The sequence below is a fragment of the Lissotriton helveticus genome, chromosome 9, assembly GCF_964261635.1.
Source record: "Lissotriton helveticus chromosome 9, aLisHel1.1, whole genome shotgun sequence".
NCBI lineage: Eukaryota > Metazoa > Chordata > Amphibia > Caudata > Salamandridae > Lissotriton > Lissotriton helveticus.
The window spans coordinates 581,108,241-581,125,054 of NC_136070.1; the positions used below are offsets into that span (position 1 = coordinate 581,108,241).

The 16,814-nt window shown below is 43.4% G+C and overlaps 1 protein-coding gene across 1 annotated transcript in view; it reads left to right on the forward strand.

Annotated features, from left to right (window-relative positions):
- The first annotated feature begins 771 nt into the window (after window positions 1–771).
- Window positions 772–16,814, forward strand: part of OTUB1 (OTU deubiquitinase, ubiquitin aldehyde binding 1) — a 114,254-nt gene continuing 98,211 nt past the window's right edge. The window contains exon 1 of the mRNA XM_078660547.1: window positions 772–919. Within this exon, the coding sequence (XP_078516673.1) occupies window positions 880–919 (40 nt within the window). The 5' untranslated portion in view covers window positions 772–879. The remainder of the gene's footprint in view (window positions 920–16,814) is intronic.

A 16,814-nucleotide genomic window follows, 5' to 3' on the forward strand; every position in this document is an offset into this window, starting at 1 on the left:
ATGGAAAGAAATAAAGAGGCACTTATCTTGACTGCTGAGCAGCAAAGAAAGAGCCTCTCAAGATGGTGTTATCTGTACTTATAAGGGCTACTGGGCCATGATGGTGGTTAAGAGCAAAGTATCATGAGATATGTAGTGTATGCTGTACATAAAACGTGTTTTCATTGGCTGCTGTGTTGTTGCAATAAAGGAAGAAAAGCATAATCAGAGCCTCGGTCCTGAAATAGAATTCATATTCTGAAAGAGCTAAAGAACCACGCAAGTAGTAGAAACGCTCTATTCTAACACACCAAATAAACATCTGCTACACACTACACACGTTCTCAGTATACCTAGTACTAAATCTACAATCCGTAAAATCCTCAAACCGACATTAGGTAATATTACAGTAAGGGCAATAAACCATACATTTGTAAAAACCATAACCTTTGCACAGGTGCTAGCTTATATGCAAAGTCAACCAGAAAGACGTGGCAGAGAGTATGTCAATACACAGCAACTGCAGAGATTCCACATTTGCAAACCCGTTGACTAAACTACCGCAATATTTAGGGTTTCTAATAAACCGTTTATTTATGAAAGACTGAAAAGAGACGATTAAGACAGATACGCAGTTTGTAGCCACACATTCAGTCCGTTGTTTATGAACACGAAGGATTCATTTAAACTCAGTTATAAGCACACGGGTTCTGGAATTACGTTTGCCCCCTAAAGCCTCCCTAGACCAAGGCTAGACACTTCCTGTTAGGTAGCCTTTTCCGGACCACCAGTGCGTCATTATTTTACATCGCGTCCCGGAAGCTCCGGTTTTCTGAGCAGGCTGTGTCACTTCCGGCTTTTTCCGACCCGGATGCTTTTCGAGCTGGAGCGTTTGTGAAGATGGAGCCGGAGGGACCGCGGGCGGGTCAAGTAGAGGAAGGTAACATTCGGGGCTTCAGAGTGTTGAGGGAGGGGGGCTTGGGTCTAGGGGGTCGCATGGGACACCTGGAAGATGGTAACGTTCCGTTGGGGGCTTGCAGGACGCAGCAGGATACCAGGATATCGGATCGTGTTGGTGTCGGGGTGGGTGCTCTGGTGAGGTCGTGGTAGATTGGGCAGCAAAGTTGATGTCCTTGAAACATTGTATTTAGTGATGTGGTAGTGAGCCTGGTTAGAAGAGACGTGAATTCATTTCAGGGGTGATCGAGAGTCCATTTGAGTTAAATGCGGGCTAAACTTGAAGAATGTAGTAAGTACGTACCTGAGGCGGTAGCGCTTACGTGAGAAAGACAAGGACTTTGGGATGCAATACTAAAGGGGGCTTCAGTGGCAGTTTGGGGTGTAAAGTCCAGTTGGTGATAACAATAGGATGGTCTTATAGGCTTTGTGTATGATTTTCGCGAGGGAGCATGGAAGACGTGAGAGCTCGATTTTTTTTTGTTTGATCTGTTTATTGACTTTTACAATAACAACCATGCAATGGTATAACATATGCATGATAAACAAATATGCAATGAGGTGACTCAAGAAAAACCACATTAGTATATTACCATGTAACATAAGAATAGGCGAGGTCCTTGCTCCATTGTAGAACACATATGCATAAGCATATTGACAACATGCGAGTTCAAAAGATCAATAGATATAAACCTGTATACGCATATTGACAACATGCGAGTTCAATGGATATAAACCTGTAAACTAGTCTAACCTCAGGCACCCACTTCCTGACTCCACCCACTCCTGACAAGCAGTAGATGCAACAAATTGAATGTAAGACCAACTACTGGTAGTGCTGCTAGAGATCGCGGGTCACCCGACCAATAATTTCGCCACTTCCGGCTTCGGGCCCATATATTTCAAATCACCATATACATTGATCGGATGACGTCACAATCTACTACCAATAATTGTGAGTTCCTTTCGATTATTTCTAGTGTACCCAACTTACCATCCACCGTTATGGGTACCTATGACTACGATGGGTCAGGGAGCTAGCTGTAAAAGGAAAGGCAGCAAAATACAAAACCTCGCTAATTGTAATTTTAATTTTCATGAAATGACCACGGACAACTGAGAGTTTTAAAAGCTTTATCTCAGATTTAAAATCGTTAGAACATACACTCCACTACGAGGAGACAGTGTAATATCAATATTGCAAAGAATACATAGCTGTATAAGAAAACTATAAGGGCAATCATTTGCGTTTAAATGCTAATGCAACAGGGAAACAAACTAAGGAAACTATTGAGCTAAATTTCAAAGTTACTTTAGTAATATTTATGGGTGAAAAACAGAGACCATAACAGGAAGTTGCAAACTGCAATGGCGAAAATGATTTCTAAAAGGTAGGGTAACATAGGAACACGCTATGCAAATAAATGCAAATAGTTTTATGAGATGCAATGGTTTGCGGAAAGCATGGAAAACTTATCATATGCAAAGATATGTCTTTATTGAAGCAAAGACAGAAAAATAGAAAGGTGCAGTTTAAGAGCTTCAGAGCGATATTTACCTAGACTGGTGTGGAAACCAACCCTGGCCACGGGTCAGTTTAAGGACAGGAAACCCTCAAGGAAGGATACCCCTCAATGGACAGCAGGTGCAGAATGGACACCCAGGACAGGACAGGAAACCCTCAGATTAGGATCAGGACAGGACCACCAGGACACGACCAGCACCCGCAGTTTGGAAGCAACGCCTGCGCTCCACCCTCTCTGCAGCTATCGATCAGAACCCCGATTGGGTCAGCGAACTCCCAGCAAAGTGCTCCGCCAGCACTTTTAAGGTTTAGTAAAACCTTAGTCTATGGTCAAATTTCGGACAGAGTGCTCCGCAGCGCTCTGTATCTTCAAATCACCTATTGAGTGCGTTGGGTCAGTGACAGGTCAGCTATTCAGACAAGTCGGACAAATTCCCTAGGTGAACCTAGGCTAGATATACTGTTTTGGGACAGGGTACCACCCCCCAAATGTTGCAAAGTGTCAGAATCCCCAATTTCGATTGGTCCTAAGGTAGGATTTGGTTAACACACCAATCAGAACAGACTATTCTAAGGCCTATTTTGCATTCTAAGGTGCCGCCTAGCAAGATTGGGGTTCCCACGAGAAGTCGCAGGGAATACAATGGAAAGAAATACAATGTATTCAAATATGGTACAAGTTAGACTTTCTCGCGGGGTGAAGGTGCATCTTCCCATGCCGGCTCTGGTAGCAACCTTCTTTGGCTTGGTTTCAATGCCACCTCGCCACGGCTGATCCTGCGCAGTATTGCCCTCCAAGATGGACTCCCCAGCCCCATCACCCCTCAGCGACGAGGATACATGAAAAGTAAGCGAAAACAAATTAGTACATAAAAATAAATGAATGTATTACATGTCCTGATTTCATAATTCAGTTTTATCATTATAAAAATATACTATGCAATTAGATATTAGTGCAATACTTAACGACACGAGAGCAAAGGCACGAGCTTCACCACATGGTTATGTTTGAGCGGCCTTTCTAGGCTATTACGCATGCGCACCCTTTCCCTCTCAAACTGTGACTGCGTCATGTCCCGTGACTATGCCTAACGCATGCGCAGAAACAGAAATACAAGCAGCGGCCATTTTTAGGTACAACGATTATTTATATTAGTAAAACACATAGGCAAGCTTCGCTACCACACACGTATTTTCAAAATAAAGATATTAGTAAAACGTACATTTGTTATGATGTTACGACAGGTTCGAGGTTCATGAATCGAGCAAGTCGCGATGCGAAATCTTGCTCTATCAATCCCCTCTTTGATGATATTTACTATCATCACAAAATCTCGGAATCAGATGCCAACTTTCTTTCACACTTTGTACAACTCTATTTCCTCCAACAGGCGATTCAATTTCTCTTTCTCATTTTTGGAAGGGTGAGAATTTTTCACCCTTTTGTAAATCTGATTATTTCTTTCCTCCAATTCAAGCTCATCCACATTCCGTTTCACTCCTCTTGCATTCACCTGATACTTCTTAGTATGTTTTCGGCATTTGCAACAGACGAATATAAGAAATAGGATAAGACCTATAATTCCTATTGGCATCAGTACCTTGAACAATAAGCTTCTACCTAAGTTAGCAAACCAGTGACCTACATTTGAGAGACCAATCACTAGTCTCTTCCAGGCACTGTCAACCTCGAGTGGTTTGAGTTCCCTTTCCAAATTAGTAATGTTTTTCACATATCTTTTCAGCTGCACGCTTTTGTCCGGAATGTAAGTGCAACAATGTTGCGCCTTCAACATCCGGCAGGCTCCGCCCTCTTTTGCTAATAAGGTGTCAAGAGCAAGTCTGTCCTGCAAAACCATTGCTCTGATCGCAACCATTTCAGTATTGACCAGCAGAAATCCATGAGCTGTGTCAGTAGACAGCACATCCACTATTGTTGTCAATTTGCAAATTCTGTGAGTGTTCAGAACCACTCCCACTCCAGGTATCAGTGCACTAAAAATACTACCCATTATTTCACCTACACTTTCTCTTTTACTACGCACTAAGCCATTAGTGTTTTCATTGCTTCCAGTAATTTCATTCACATGGTATATTTTCGGGAAGACAATGCCAAAGTAGCAGCTTCCATACCAGTGATCTGGTAATTTGAAATAAGCCTTGTCTCCACATATATAATAAATTCCAGGAAACACAGGCTCTGACCCATTTTTGAAACCCCAACCTCCAATTACCTTGTAATTGTGCTCACATTGACTGGAACCAATGAAAATGTTATTATAATAATCAGTCTTCTCGCGGTGAAGACAGTTTCCCTTTCTTTTCGAAATCCAGCAACAGAGCAGGTCCCGCCCCGCCAGTTGAGGTGCTTTCCATGTTCTCAGCCCATTTAGGGGTTTTCTGCCTTTTGTCATTTGCCCTTCTTTGGAAACTCTCCCTTCTTTTCTCTGCCATGTTTAAAAATACCTTTTCTTGTTCATGTAATGAACAGGTCAAGTTGTCTCTGTGTGCTTCATTTAAGTCTATAGTACCTATAGTCAGAAAGTATTCTCCCATATAACGTGTAACGTCACCTTTGGTATGTACAGGATTCAGATTTCCACGTATGGGAAGTTCAGAAAAAATCACGTCATTGTTAGAGTAATAATACTGTAACGGTCCTCTTTTGTAAAATAAGCTTGCTAAAACACTACAGGAAATTCCATATGTCAGGGGCAAGTGATGGTATGTCACGCCTTCAGCTACAGAAGTAGGTAGCTTCATGCAGACATAGCAATCTTCTATCTCCATAGTCTCTACATAGTGTACTAACAAGTTTGCGAAAACATTTAAGTGTGTCTGGTTCTTAACTCTGTGGTAATGTAGTCCTTCCTCATCTGATGCTTCTAAGTCTCGTTTTGTTTGTCTGAGTGCTTCCTCACGTCTTTCTACACTACGTGTTGTCAGTTCTTCAGTGTCAGTAATCTGTGTAGTCTCAATATTAGTATTTTTACTAACCATAAAGGGAATGAAAACTGTTAGTCCTATCCAAACTAATATAACTATAACTATACTACATATACATACTTTGCAGCATGTTTTGCAACAACTGCGACTAGGCCTTCCATTCGTTCTTGACTCAGACATTTTTGCTCAGACGAAGGTTTTTTTCCACCCCTCTTTGTAACTTTACACAGGTAGCTTACTCTGTGCAATTTCAGGTGAGCTCTTCTTCTTCGGTAGACAAATCAGTAACCTGTTCTTCGTCGCTTTCGTCAGTTATATCAAGTTCCTCAAAATGTTCCAAGATTAAGTAGGTCCACTCCGGATCCTGGTATTTTTCGTTCAGTCTTTTTTTATTCTTTTACTCCTTCTTTTGGAGCTATCTTCCGGTAATTCTGCAATACGGGGACTTCTTCTTATATCTGCAAGTTTCTCCTGGACTGTTTTTAGTCTTAATTTCAGTCTCTTAACATACCTTGGCTCAATGTGTTTCTTTTTCTTTAGTCTTTTAGCGGGCACTGAGATTTGGCTTTCTTCTAATGCTCTTTTATTTTCACTTGTCTGTTGCGCTTCGGTTTCTGTTTCTTCCCTTCCTGTTTGACTAGTCCCAGGTCTTGTATCTATTTCTTCTGCCTGGTTACTAAGCTGGCCTGGTCCAGGTGAAATTTGGTTTTTGCTTTTGAATGTCTCTGTTTCTGCGTCCTGAACACGTTCTTCTAATTCTAACTGATCCTGTTCAAGCACTTCGATCCCTTGATTTTCTTCTGCTCGAACTTTTACGCTATTTCTAGTCTCTCCCTTTTCGATTTCAGGAGTTAGTGGAGGTGTGTCAATCACCTGATCTGTCCCTGTCTGACCTTCTTCTTCGTCCTCAGACTTGATGTGAATCTCAATGATCTGAGGGTCTTCGGCTGTGCCTTGCTTGTCCTCTCTATTCCACTCTCTGTCTTCTCTTATTCGCTCTCTTGTTCTGAGTGGGTCTCCAGGGAGATCGATTATGGGTATCCAATCATCTGGGCTGGTTCTCGGTTGCTCGTCATCAGCTACTTCCGGACCAACGTCTGTGGGATTCTTAGCAGTACTGGTGCTCGGCCATACGTCATCAGTTACCTCTGGGCCAACGCCTGTGGGACCCTCAGCTGGGCTGGTGCTCAGCCGTCTGTCGTCAGCTACTTCAGGACCAACGTCTGCAGACCCCTCAGCTGGACAACCTTCAGCTCCAGGCTCCTCGTCAGGTATCACCTTCTGGGTATGGCTGGCATGGATCCACTTGGGAACGCCTGCGCACTTCACACTGTCGTGGTTACCAGGATTACTTGGCGCTTTTTTCCCCACCTTGGTTCAAGGCAACTCGAACGAGTGTGTTTCTTTATCTTAACCCAGTCACCAGGAACCAATTTGTGAACTGGGGTTGTCGGGTTGGTGACGGCGTCTGTCCCAATCTGGCGAGAGATAGAACGCACTTGGTCACCCAGTTGCTTGCAGTATTCAAGTACCAAATCATCAGAAATGCTTAACAGTTTGTATCCTGGTACCCATGCTTGTCTCATCACTCTTCCCATCAAGATCTCATGGGGGCTCAGGCCTGTTCTCCGATCTGGAATGCTTCTGAGTCCCATCAGAACAAGAGGCAAGGCAGTTATCCAGTTCATGCCAGTAGAATCACATATTTTTGCCAATCTATTCTTTATGGTGCCATTTATTTGTTCTACCACTCCAGAAGCCTCTGGATGATATGCACAGTGCAGCTTTTGTGTGATCCCAAATGCTTTGCAGAGTTGAGCCAAAATTTCATTCTGAAAATGTCCGCCTCTATCTGAGTCAATAAAGACTGGAACCCCGAACCTAGGTATCAATTCCTTCAGTAATAACTTGGCTACTGTTATGGCGTCGCAATGTGTGGCAGGGTAAGCTTCCACCCATTTTGAAAATAGGCAGACAATGACAAGGACATATCTTTTTCCCTCACATCGAGGCATGGTAATGAAATCAATTTGTATTCTCACAAAGGGACCCCCTGATCTCCCAATTTTCATCAGTTCAACTACTGTTCTCTTGCCAGCGTTGAACTGCTGACATGTCAAGCACCTCTGGCAAAGGGACTCTGCTACCTTCCTGAACTTCTTGTTGTACCAAGTCTGTTGAAACACCAGAACCATGGCGTCCCTACCAATGTGTGATCCCTCATGTATCAATCTGGCCATTGGGGCAAGCAGGTGTCTGGGTAACACAGGCATACCATTTGGGCCCACAATGACACCATCCTCACGTCTTGGTCTACAACCTTGTTCCTTCCACTTCTCTTTCTCCTCCCAGGGCGTCACATGCTGCCATTCTCTCACTTCATCCCATGTAGGCACTTCTTCAAACATTCTAAGTTGGCAGCTGTTTCCAGCCCCCCCCCGTCTGGGATTTATTGTCATGTGATCCATAGCGCATTGTTTTGCCACCCGATCAGCAAAGTCATTTCCCAAAGATACAGGGTCAAGGCCCTTCTTATGAGCAATACATTTGACCACTGCCAATTCTTTTGGTAACTGGATTGCTTCTAAAAGGTCTTGAACAACTTTTCCATTTCGAATGGGGGTACCCGATGAAGTCAGGAATTCTCTTTGGAGCCATAACTGGCCAAAGTCATGCACAACCCCATAACAGTACTGACTATCAGTATAGACTGTTATTCTTTTGTCTTTTCCCAATTTGCAAGCTCTTATCAGAGCAATCAATTCAGCTACTTGTGCAGACTTTATTCCAAATAAATAAGATGCTTCTTCAATTTTGTTTAACGTGACCACAGCATAGGCAGCACTTAGGCCTCCAAGTTCATGCCTCATGCATGAACCATCCCTCATCATGTACAGGCAAAGGAATTTCTTTAATATCTGGGCGAGGTTTAGTACTGAACTCAGTCAGATCAATGCAGTCATGTTCATTATCTCCCTTATCTTCCATTATCATTGAGTCAGGGAGTAGAGTAGCGGGGTTTAAAATATTACATCGGGTGATGACTATATTCGCAGCACCCATGAGAATCCTCTCATATTTAGTCAGCCGGCTAGGGGTGAGATACTGAGTTTTTGTGCGAGTCAATAGGATCACAACTGCATGTGGAACATACACAGTTACGGGATGTCCCATGATAATGGACTCACTTTGCTCTAAACTGGTGCAAGTCGCAGCTACTGCTTTCAGACATCCAGGTAATCCAGCAGCCACTGGATCCAAAGTGGCAGAGAAATATGCCACAGGCCTTCTGGTCAATCCATGCTCTTGAGTCAGGACTGACAATGCACAATTGTCACGAGTGTCACAGAATAAGCCAAACTCCTTGGAGTAGTCAGGCATCCCTAGAGCAGGGGCTGTACACAGACAATTTCGCAACTTTGTGAAAGCTGTCAAGCTCTCGTCATTCCATTCCACTGGGTCCTTTGCTCCTTTCTTTGTCATTTGAATCAAAGGTTTCGCAAGGACTGCGAATCCCACAATCCATTGCCTGCAGTAACCTACAACTCCCAGGAACATTGTTATTTCTTTCTGAGTACGGGGTAACTGCATATTTTGAATTATTCTGACTCTCTCTGAGGTGACTTTTCTGATGCCTTTCTCTATCTGGTGCCCCAGATATTTTACTGATTTTGAACAGAACTGCAATTTCTCAGGGGCCACTTTATGTCCCTTTTCACTCAGGTGATTCAGTAGGGCAATGGTGTCATCCACACAGTCCCTATGACTTTTGGACGCTACCAAGAGGTCGTCGATATATTGCACCAAAACAGATTTTCCAGGTAAGACTAAAGATTCAAGGCATTTTTTCAAAATCTGATTAAAGATAGAGGGGCTTTCTGTGTACCCCTGGGGGACCCTATTCCAGACATACACGTGACTGTTGAAAGCAAATGAGAAAAGAAATTTGCTATCTGGATGCAATGGAATCGAAAAGAATGCATGACATAGGTCTATCACAGTGAACCATTCAGCATCCCAGGGGATCTGATACAGAATTACTGCTGGGTTCGGGACAATAGGGCAGCACGGGACCACTATCTTGTTTACCTTTCTCAGGTCCTGCACTACTCTGTACTTGCCATTAGGCTTTTTGATGCCCATAATGGGTGAGTTACACGGGCTACTCATCACTTCCTGTATTATGTTTGCTTCTAGCAATTTCTGTATTTCAATGGCAACTCCTGCTCTTACTTCTGCACTCATTCTGTAAGGTTTGGTATTGGGGTACACTGCATTTTCTTTCATGGCTATTTGTATGGGGTCTACGTTTTTCATTAATCCTACATCTTTTCCTGTAAAGTCCCACACTTCTTGTTTCACTGTCTGTTGGAGTTCTTCCGGTAAGTCCTGTATAGTCATTTGTTTGATTTCTGAGTCAGGTCTAACTAACATTAACTTGTAGATGCCATCTTCATCTGGGGTTTGAATTTCGACGCCTTTTGGTGTGCAAAAGATGGTGCAGTTCATTTTACACAGCAAATCTCGTCCCAGTAAGTTTACCGGACTAGTATCACAGACGACCAATCTGTGCATTTCTTTAAAGTTTCCAATTGAGATCTCCATAGGCTCGGTAACAGGTGTACTAATCAGTTGATTAGATACTCCTACTACTTGGATTGCTTCTCCCGAGAGGGGTAGGTTTGGAACGTCCACTGTTCTCACAGTAGAACGGGTAGCACCAGTGTCCAATAGAAAGGTGACATCATTTCCATCAACCTTTCCTTCAATGTATGGTCCCGACTGGTCTACCGGCAAGGAGGCGCCAAGTACGCACTCCTCGTCCTCCCCTCTCAGGCCCCGTCAGTACTGGTCGTCACAGAAGAAAGTGTCGTTTAACAAATACTGCGAAGTTGCTGTATTTCTATTCTCATTGCCTCCCCAGATCTCCACATCGTCACCCTGCGGTGATTTCCCTTTAAAAATAGGTTTTGGCGCTCGGGGCACTTGAATCGTTTTTACCTGCTGCTGGGTCTTTCCTTGTTTTTCATTCTGCGTCTGTGGAATTAAATCAGGTGTTTGGGCATTATCAGACTGTAAATATGGACACTCGTCTCTCCAGTGTCCAATTTCTCCGCACTGGTGGCAGGGAAATTTCTTTTTGGCTTCCTCTCTGCTCATTTTAGCTCGGGGTTTTCCTCCACCCCCGCCCCCAGGGCCTTGGTTCTGAGTAGTTTTGTTTAACTTACTCAGTTGCTTCTCCTGCTGTTCTGCGAGCTTTACTTGGGCCCACATCACCTTTTCCTTGAGAGCCTTTTTCTTCTCTGCCATCTCATCCTCACAGTACTTTGCGTACCGTAAGACCTCATCCATCTTTTTGGATTGCCAACAAATTTTGTTATCTTTTATCCACTGACAAATTTCGGGTCTTAACCCGTTTACAAACCTGTAAATGAAGTGGGTCATGTCCTTCATCTCGATGTTATCTATACCACTGTATGTCTTAAATACCTGCAACAGCCTTTCATAAAAGGAGTGCACAGTCTCGTCCCTCTCCTGCGTTGTTCTATCTATCTTAGTCCAATCAGTTTCCTTTGCGGGTACTTTTAGCTTCAGATGCTGAATTACCTGATCATATTTTCTCATCACTTCTTTAGAGGGTTCTCCTGTTTTAGAATCACTGGGCCAAGCTATGGCGATTTTACACTCGGTCCACAGATCTACAGGGACCACTATGTCAAAGAACTCATCCAGGTCCTTCCACAGGCATTTCTGTACTTTTACAAACCTTTCTACCTGTCGGTACCAATCCACGGGCTTCTCGCGTAATTTTGGGAAGTCATTAGTAAAGGACACAATATCCTGTCTGGACCATGGAACGTGTACATATTTTCCACCTGGCACTTCGCGCATAGGGCATAACTGTTCTGGCTTGTCAGCTTCCTTTAGAACAAATTCGGGAGTTGCCTGCTTAGACCTGGCCTCATCTTTTTTCCTAGCCCATCTGGCTTTCCATCTTTCTACATCTCCCCATTTCTGCAATACTGTCAATAGTTCTTTGACCTGTACTTTCTTTCCTGACATATTCAGGTTTTCTAAATCTTTGTCCGAAAAGTCTGCTCTGTAGGGTTTCTGCAAAGGTTTCGATTTTGAAATATCTATTCCCATGCTAGCAGCCGTGTCTGTCAATTTTTCATGAAGTACTCGGGCATGACTTTTGCAAATAAGCAGCAGCTCTTCTTCAGAGTAGGTATTTAATCTGTCTAATCCTACATTCCCTGCCATTAATTCTTCTATTTCTACTCTTAATTTGTAGAGATCTAAAGGTTTCGTCTGTGGAGTTTGTTTCTCTAATTCTTGACTCCATCTTTCGATTTCCTCAGGAGTCACCAACGTGACACTTTTAGTACCCGAAGTTGATTCCATTTGAATCTCCCTCGTGTTGAAAGGATTATGTCTTTTCTGCATCCTTCTCCCTGTATTTCTAATGGGCAGATCCAATAGTGAGACTTCAGATTCGCCCTCACTTGTCTGTTCATCTACAATTAAGGGCTCTGGTCTGGGTGGTGTTATGACGGGAGTAATGACTGGAGTTTTCGGACTCCCTTGACGTTCCCCATACAACGGAACCACCGGTCCGATAGTTACTGGGATTGTCAAGGCTTCAGGACTGGTATTTAACTGGGAGATTTTCTGAATGATCTCAGCTCTCTGTTTTGCTAGAACCTCCCGCTCCTTTTCTTCCAATATTCTCTCTATGGTTTTGTCATGTAACACCTGCGGGGTCAGAGTGGGAGCATAACTCGGGGCAGTGGGATGTGTTTCACTTGGTCCTTCGCCATAATTAGGTCTTGGGAACAAACTTCCTGTGCCTAGGGATCTTTGTTCCTCCTCATAATGAGGGTGTAGGAACGGCATCCCTGAACCTGAGGGTCTCGCTTCACCTCCGTAAGGGGGTCGAGAACAAAAGTCTTTTTCACGGGAGTATCTCGCCTCCCCAATAACGGGTATCTTTGGATAAACATCCCTCTTCTCTACAGGGCCTAGACTTTCGGGGTAGGGAGGTATGAAGCAACCCCCTCCTGCACTGGCAGATCTGGCCTCCTCCGGGGGAGGAGGTCTTCGGAAAATTTCCCCCTCACTAGAAGGTCTACGGTCTTCATTATAAGGAGGTGGGCTTCTTGTAAATATGTCATCTAACAATTCATCATCCGACTCTCCAATGGGCCCCCAATGTTTACATTTTTCTGTCTTTTTCTCCCCTGTAGGAGGGCCACATGCTGGCATCATTGGAAACAGCCCTTCTACAATCATATTCTGTCTCCACTGTTTCATCTTTTTGGCTCGGGCTTCCTGCTTCAACTTTGGATAAAACTTAGTTAACCCTTTATCCATCCGGGGCTTGTCCCTCTCAAAAGCCTCAATCTCCCATTCCTCTAACGCTTCATACTGTGTTAACCTAGGTCTGGGATGCAAATCATTCATTCGGGTTCTCAAATTAAATAGAATCCTGCTGTTAAAGGTACCCTCTAACGGAAAAGCCAATACTCCGTCATCTTTCGTGTATTCTGCCCAATTTTCCAACCATACACAGGTATTGTACCCTTTATCGAACATCATGAAAGATGCGGGAGTATTCGGTGGTGGGATGACAACACCTTCTCTAGTTTTAATCGGCTTGTCTTTTTTGAAGTAATTCTTTACTTTATTTACAAGGGACAATTTTCTCTTATTTCCGTACATAATGTCGTATCTGTTAGTCTTCCACTGATCTTTTCCAAACCCTAGGTATCTTGGATCGGGTCTAGTCTCCGGAGTATACGTGTGCCACATACGATTTCTGCAAGCGGCTTTGTTTACAAGTCACTCCCAATCCAAATGCGTCTTTTATTTTTCGTGCGGCCAATAGAATGCACGAGTTCAAATATTTTCGACCAATGGGTGCGCGGCCCTTTCGCGAAACAGTTCTCACGCTCCGGCGCTCACCCCTCCTTTACAATTTCAGCTCCGCTACACACCCGCTGCGTCTACCAATCCCAGCGCCGCACGGAGTGACGTCAGAACAGCTTCGCGACTGACTCCCTCCTTCACAAGGTAACGGAAACTTTCTTACTTTCTAAAGTGCTTAGTTATTTTACAACGAATGCACATTCGCCACTGTGCTCAAGTGTCTAGACAGGAAAGAAAATTTCACTGCAAGTAAACTACTTCCATTTACTTTTCATACACTACGGGTAGATCTCTTCTGCCTACCCTTCACTCAAGCATTAGGGAACCCGCTATTTCTTTGACTCATCCACTTCTTTTCGGGATATATACTGAGCCCAAAGTTTCACCAATGTACCCTTTTGCTATCACTCAAGCTCCGATGAACCTGCTACTTTTCCGGTGTGACCTTCACTAAGTTATGCCACAATAGGAATTTTGCCAATGAACCTCGTTGCTAACATTTATTCAAACATACATTCAGAAAAAACCCTAGTTAGTGCTTCCAGTTCTGCCTAACCTGCACCAACCTTCCTTAGAGCAAATGACCTCAGAGCAAGTGGATTCTATTCACCACTCGCTATTCAATTCCCCGGGGATTCCTAACAACATAAAAACGTTTTACGTACGAATGGATTAATACATATAACAGTATAATAACAAAATTTAACAAATTTAAAACATTTCATAATTTTTCAAAGTAAACATTTCGAGCGAGTTATCAGATCACCCGAATTGCCCACTCTTGTTAGCAGCTTCCGACTTAGCTAGACTAACTAGTCCTACCTAACCTTTAACTATTCCCTAACCATCCTCGATGCTACCAGAAAATTACTGCTAGAGATCGCGGGTCACCCGACCAATAATTTCGCCACTTCCGGCTTCGGGCCCATATATTTCAAATCACCATATACATTGATCGGATGACGTCACAATCTACTACCAATAATTGTGAGTTCCTTTCGATTATTTCTAGTGTACCCAACTTACCATCCACCATTATGGGTACCTATGACTACGATGGGTCAGGGAACTAGCTGTAAAAGGAAAGGCAGCAAAATACAAAACCTCGCTAATTGTAATTTTAATTTTCATGAAATGACCACGGACAACTGAGAGTTTTAAAACTTTATCTCAGATTTAAAATTGTTAGAACATACACTCCACTACGAGGAGACAGTCTAATATCAATATTGCAAAGAATACATAGCTGCATAAGAAAACTATAAGGGCAATCATTTGCGTTTAAATGCTAATGCAACAGGGAAACAAACTAAGGAAACTATTGAGCTAAATTTCAAAGTTACTTTAGTAATATTTATGGGTGAAAAACAGAGACCATAACCGGAAGTTGCAAACTGCAATGGCGAAAATGATTTCTAAAAGGTAGGGTAACATAGGAACACGCTATGCAAATAAATGCAAATAGTTTTATGAGATGCAATGGTTTGCGGAAAGCATGGAAAACTTATCATATGCAAAGATATGTCTTTATTGAAGCAAAGACAGAAAAATAGAAAGGTGCAGTTTAAGAGCTTCAGAGCGATATTTACCTAGACTGGTGTGGAAACCAACCCTGGCCACGGGTCAGTTTAAGGACAGGAAACCCTCAAGGAAGGATACCCCTCAATGGACAGGAGGTGCAGAATGGACACCCAGGACAGGACAGGAAACCCTCAGATTAGGATCAGGACAGGACCACCAGGACACGACCAACACCCGCAGTTTGGAAGCAACGCCTGCGCTCCACCCTCTCTGCAGCTATTGATCAGAACCCCGATTGGGTCAGCGAACTCCCAGCAAAGTGCTCCGCCAGCACTTTTAAGGTTTAGTAAAACCTTAGTCTATGGTCAAATTTCGGACAGAGTGCTCCGCAGCGCTCTGTATCTTCAAATCACCTATTGAGTGCGTTGGGTCAGTGACAGGTCAGCTATTCAGACAAGTCGGACAAATTCCCTAGGTGAACCTAGGCTAGATATACTGTTTTGGGACAGGGTACCACCCCCCAAATGTTGCAAAGTGTCAGAATCCCCAATTTCGATTGGTCCTAAGGTAGAATTTGGTTAACACACCAATCAGAACAGACTATTCTAAGGCCTATTTTGCATTCTAAGGTGCCGCCTAGCAAGATTGGGGTTCCCACGAGAAGTCGCAGGGAATACAATGGAAAGAAATACAATGTATTCAAATATGGTACAAGTTAGACTTTCTCGCGGGGTGAAGGTGCATCTTCCCATGCCGGCTCTGGTAGCAATCTTCTTTGCCTGGTTTCAATGCCACCTCGCCACGGCTGATCCTGCGCAGTATTGCCCTCCAAGATGGACTCCCCAGCCCCATCACCCCTCAGCGACGAGGATACATGAAAAGTAAGCGAAAACAAATTAGTACATAAAAATAAATGAATGTATTACATGTCATGATTTCATAATTCAGTTTTATCATTATAAAAATATACTATGCAATTAGATATTAGTGCAATACTTAACGACACGAGAGCAAAGGCACGAGCTTCACCACATGGTTATGTTTGAGCGGCCTTTCTAGGCTATTACGCATGCGCACCCTTTCCCTCTCAAACTGTGACTGCGTCATGTCCCGTGACTATGCCTAACGCATGCGCAGAAACAGAAATACAAGCAGCGGCCATTTTTAGGTACAACGATTATTTATATTAGTAAAACACATAGGCAAGCTTCGCTACCACACACGTATTTTCAAAATAAAGATATTAGTAAAACGTACATTTGTTATGATGTTACGACAGGTTCGAGGTTCATGAATCGAGCAAGTCGCGATGCGAAATCTTGCTCTATCAGTGCTACCCGTTCCAATTTAGGATACTTTTCCTGATTTCTATCATTAACTGTATCCCATGATGTGAGGTACCCAACCACACTCTCCTACAGAGAGTCGGCATCTTGTGCTGTTAGACGTCCACTGTGCAGTCATGGTGCACAGCTACTTGAAAAGCTATCAGAATTGCATTCCAGCTATCCGAGATAATAAACCTTCGTAGCCCCAGAGTATCCTCCCTGCAAAGAGAAGTACCTTCCACTGTGGCCCAATTGAGGGCAGAATAGCACCAGGCCTGCAAGGGGGGCGGATCATTAGAGTTCCATCTTCTTGTTATTAATCGTTTAGCCACCACCAGACCCAGATCTAAAAAGCAAGTCATGACTCTGTTTTTTTATCTCTGGTGAACAATCCCAGTACGAATACCTCCCATGTGTTTGGTAGTTGTCTATCTGTACAGTCACATAGATATTTTGTCATCCCGCTCCCAATACTTCTGTAATTTAGGACACGACCAAAACATATGTAAGAAGCCAAGAGCATCGAGGGCACTTTATATCTTGTCTATGAAAATAGCGGGTGAGTTTTTCTGGGTTGAAGTAGGCCATGTGTATTGTGTAATATTGGATTAATCTAAACCTAACATTAT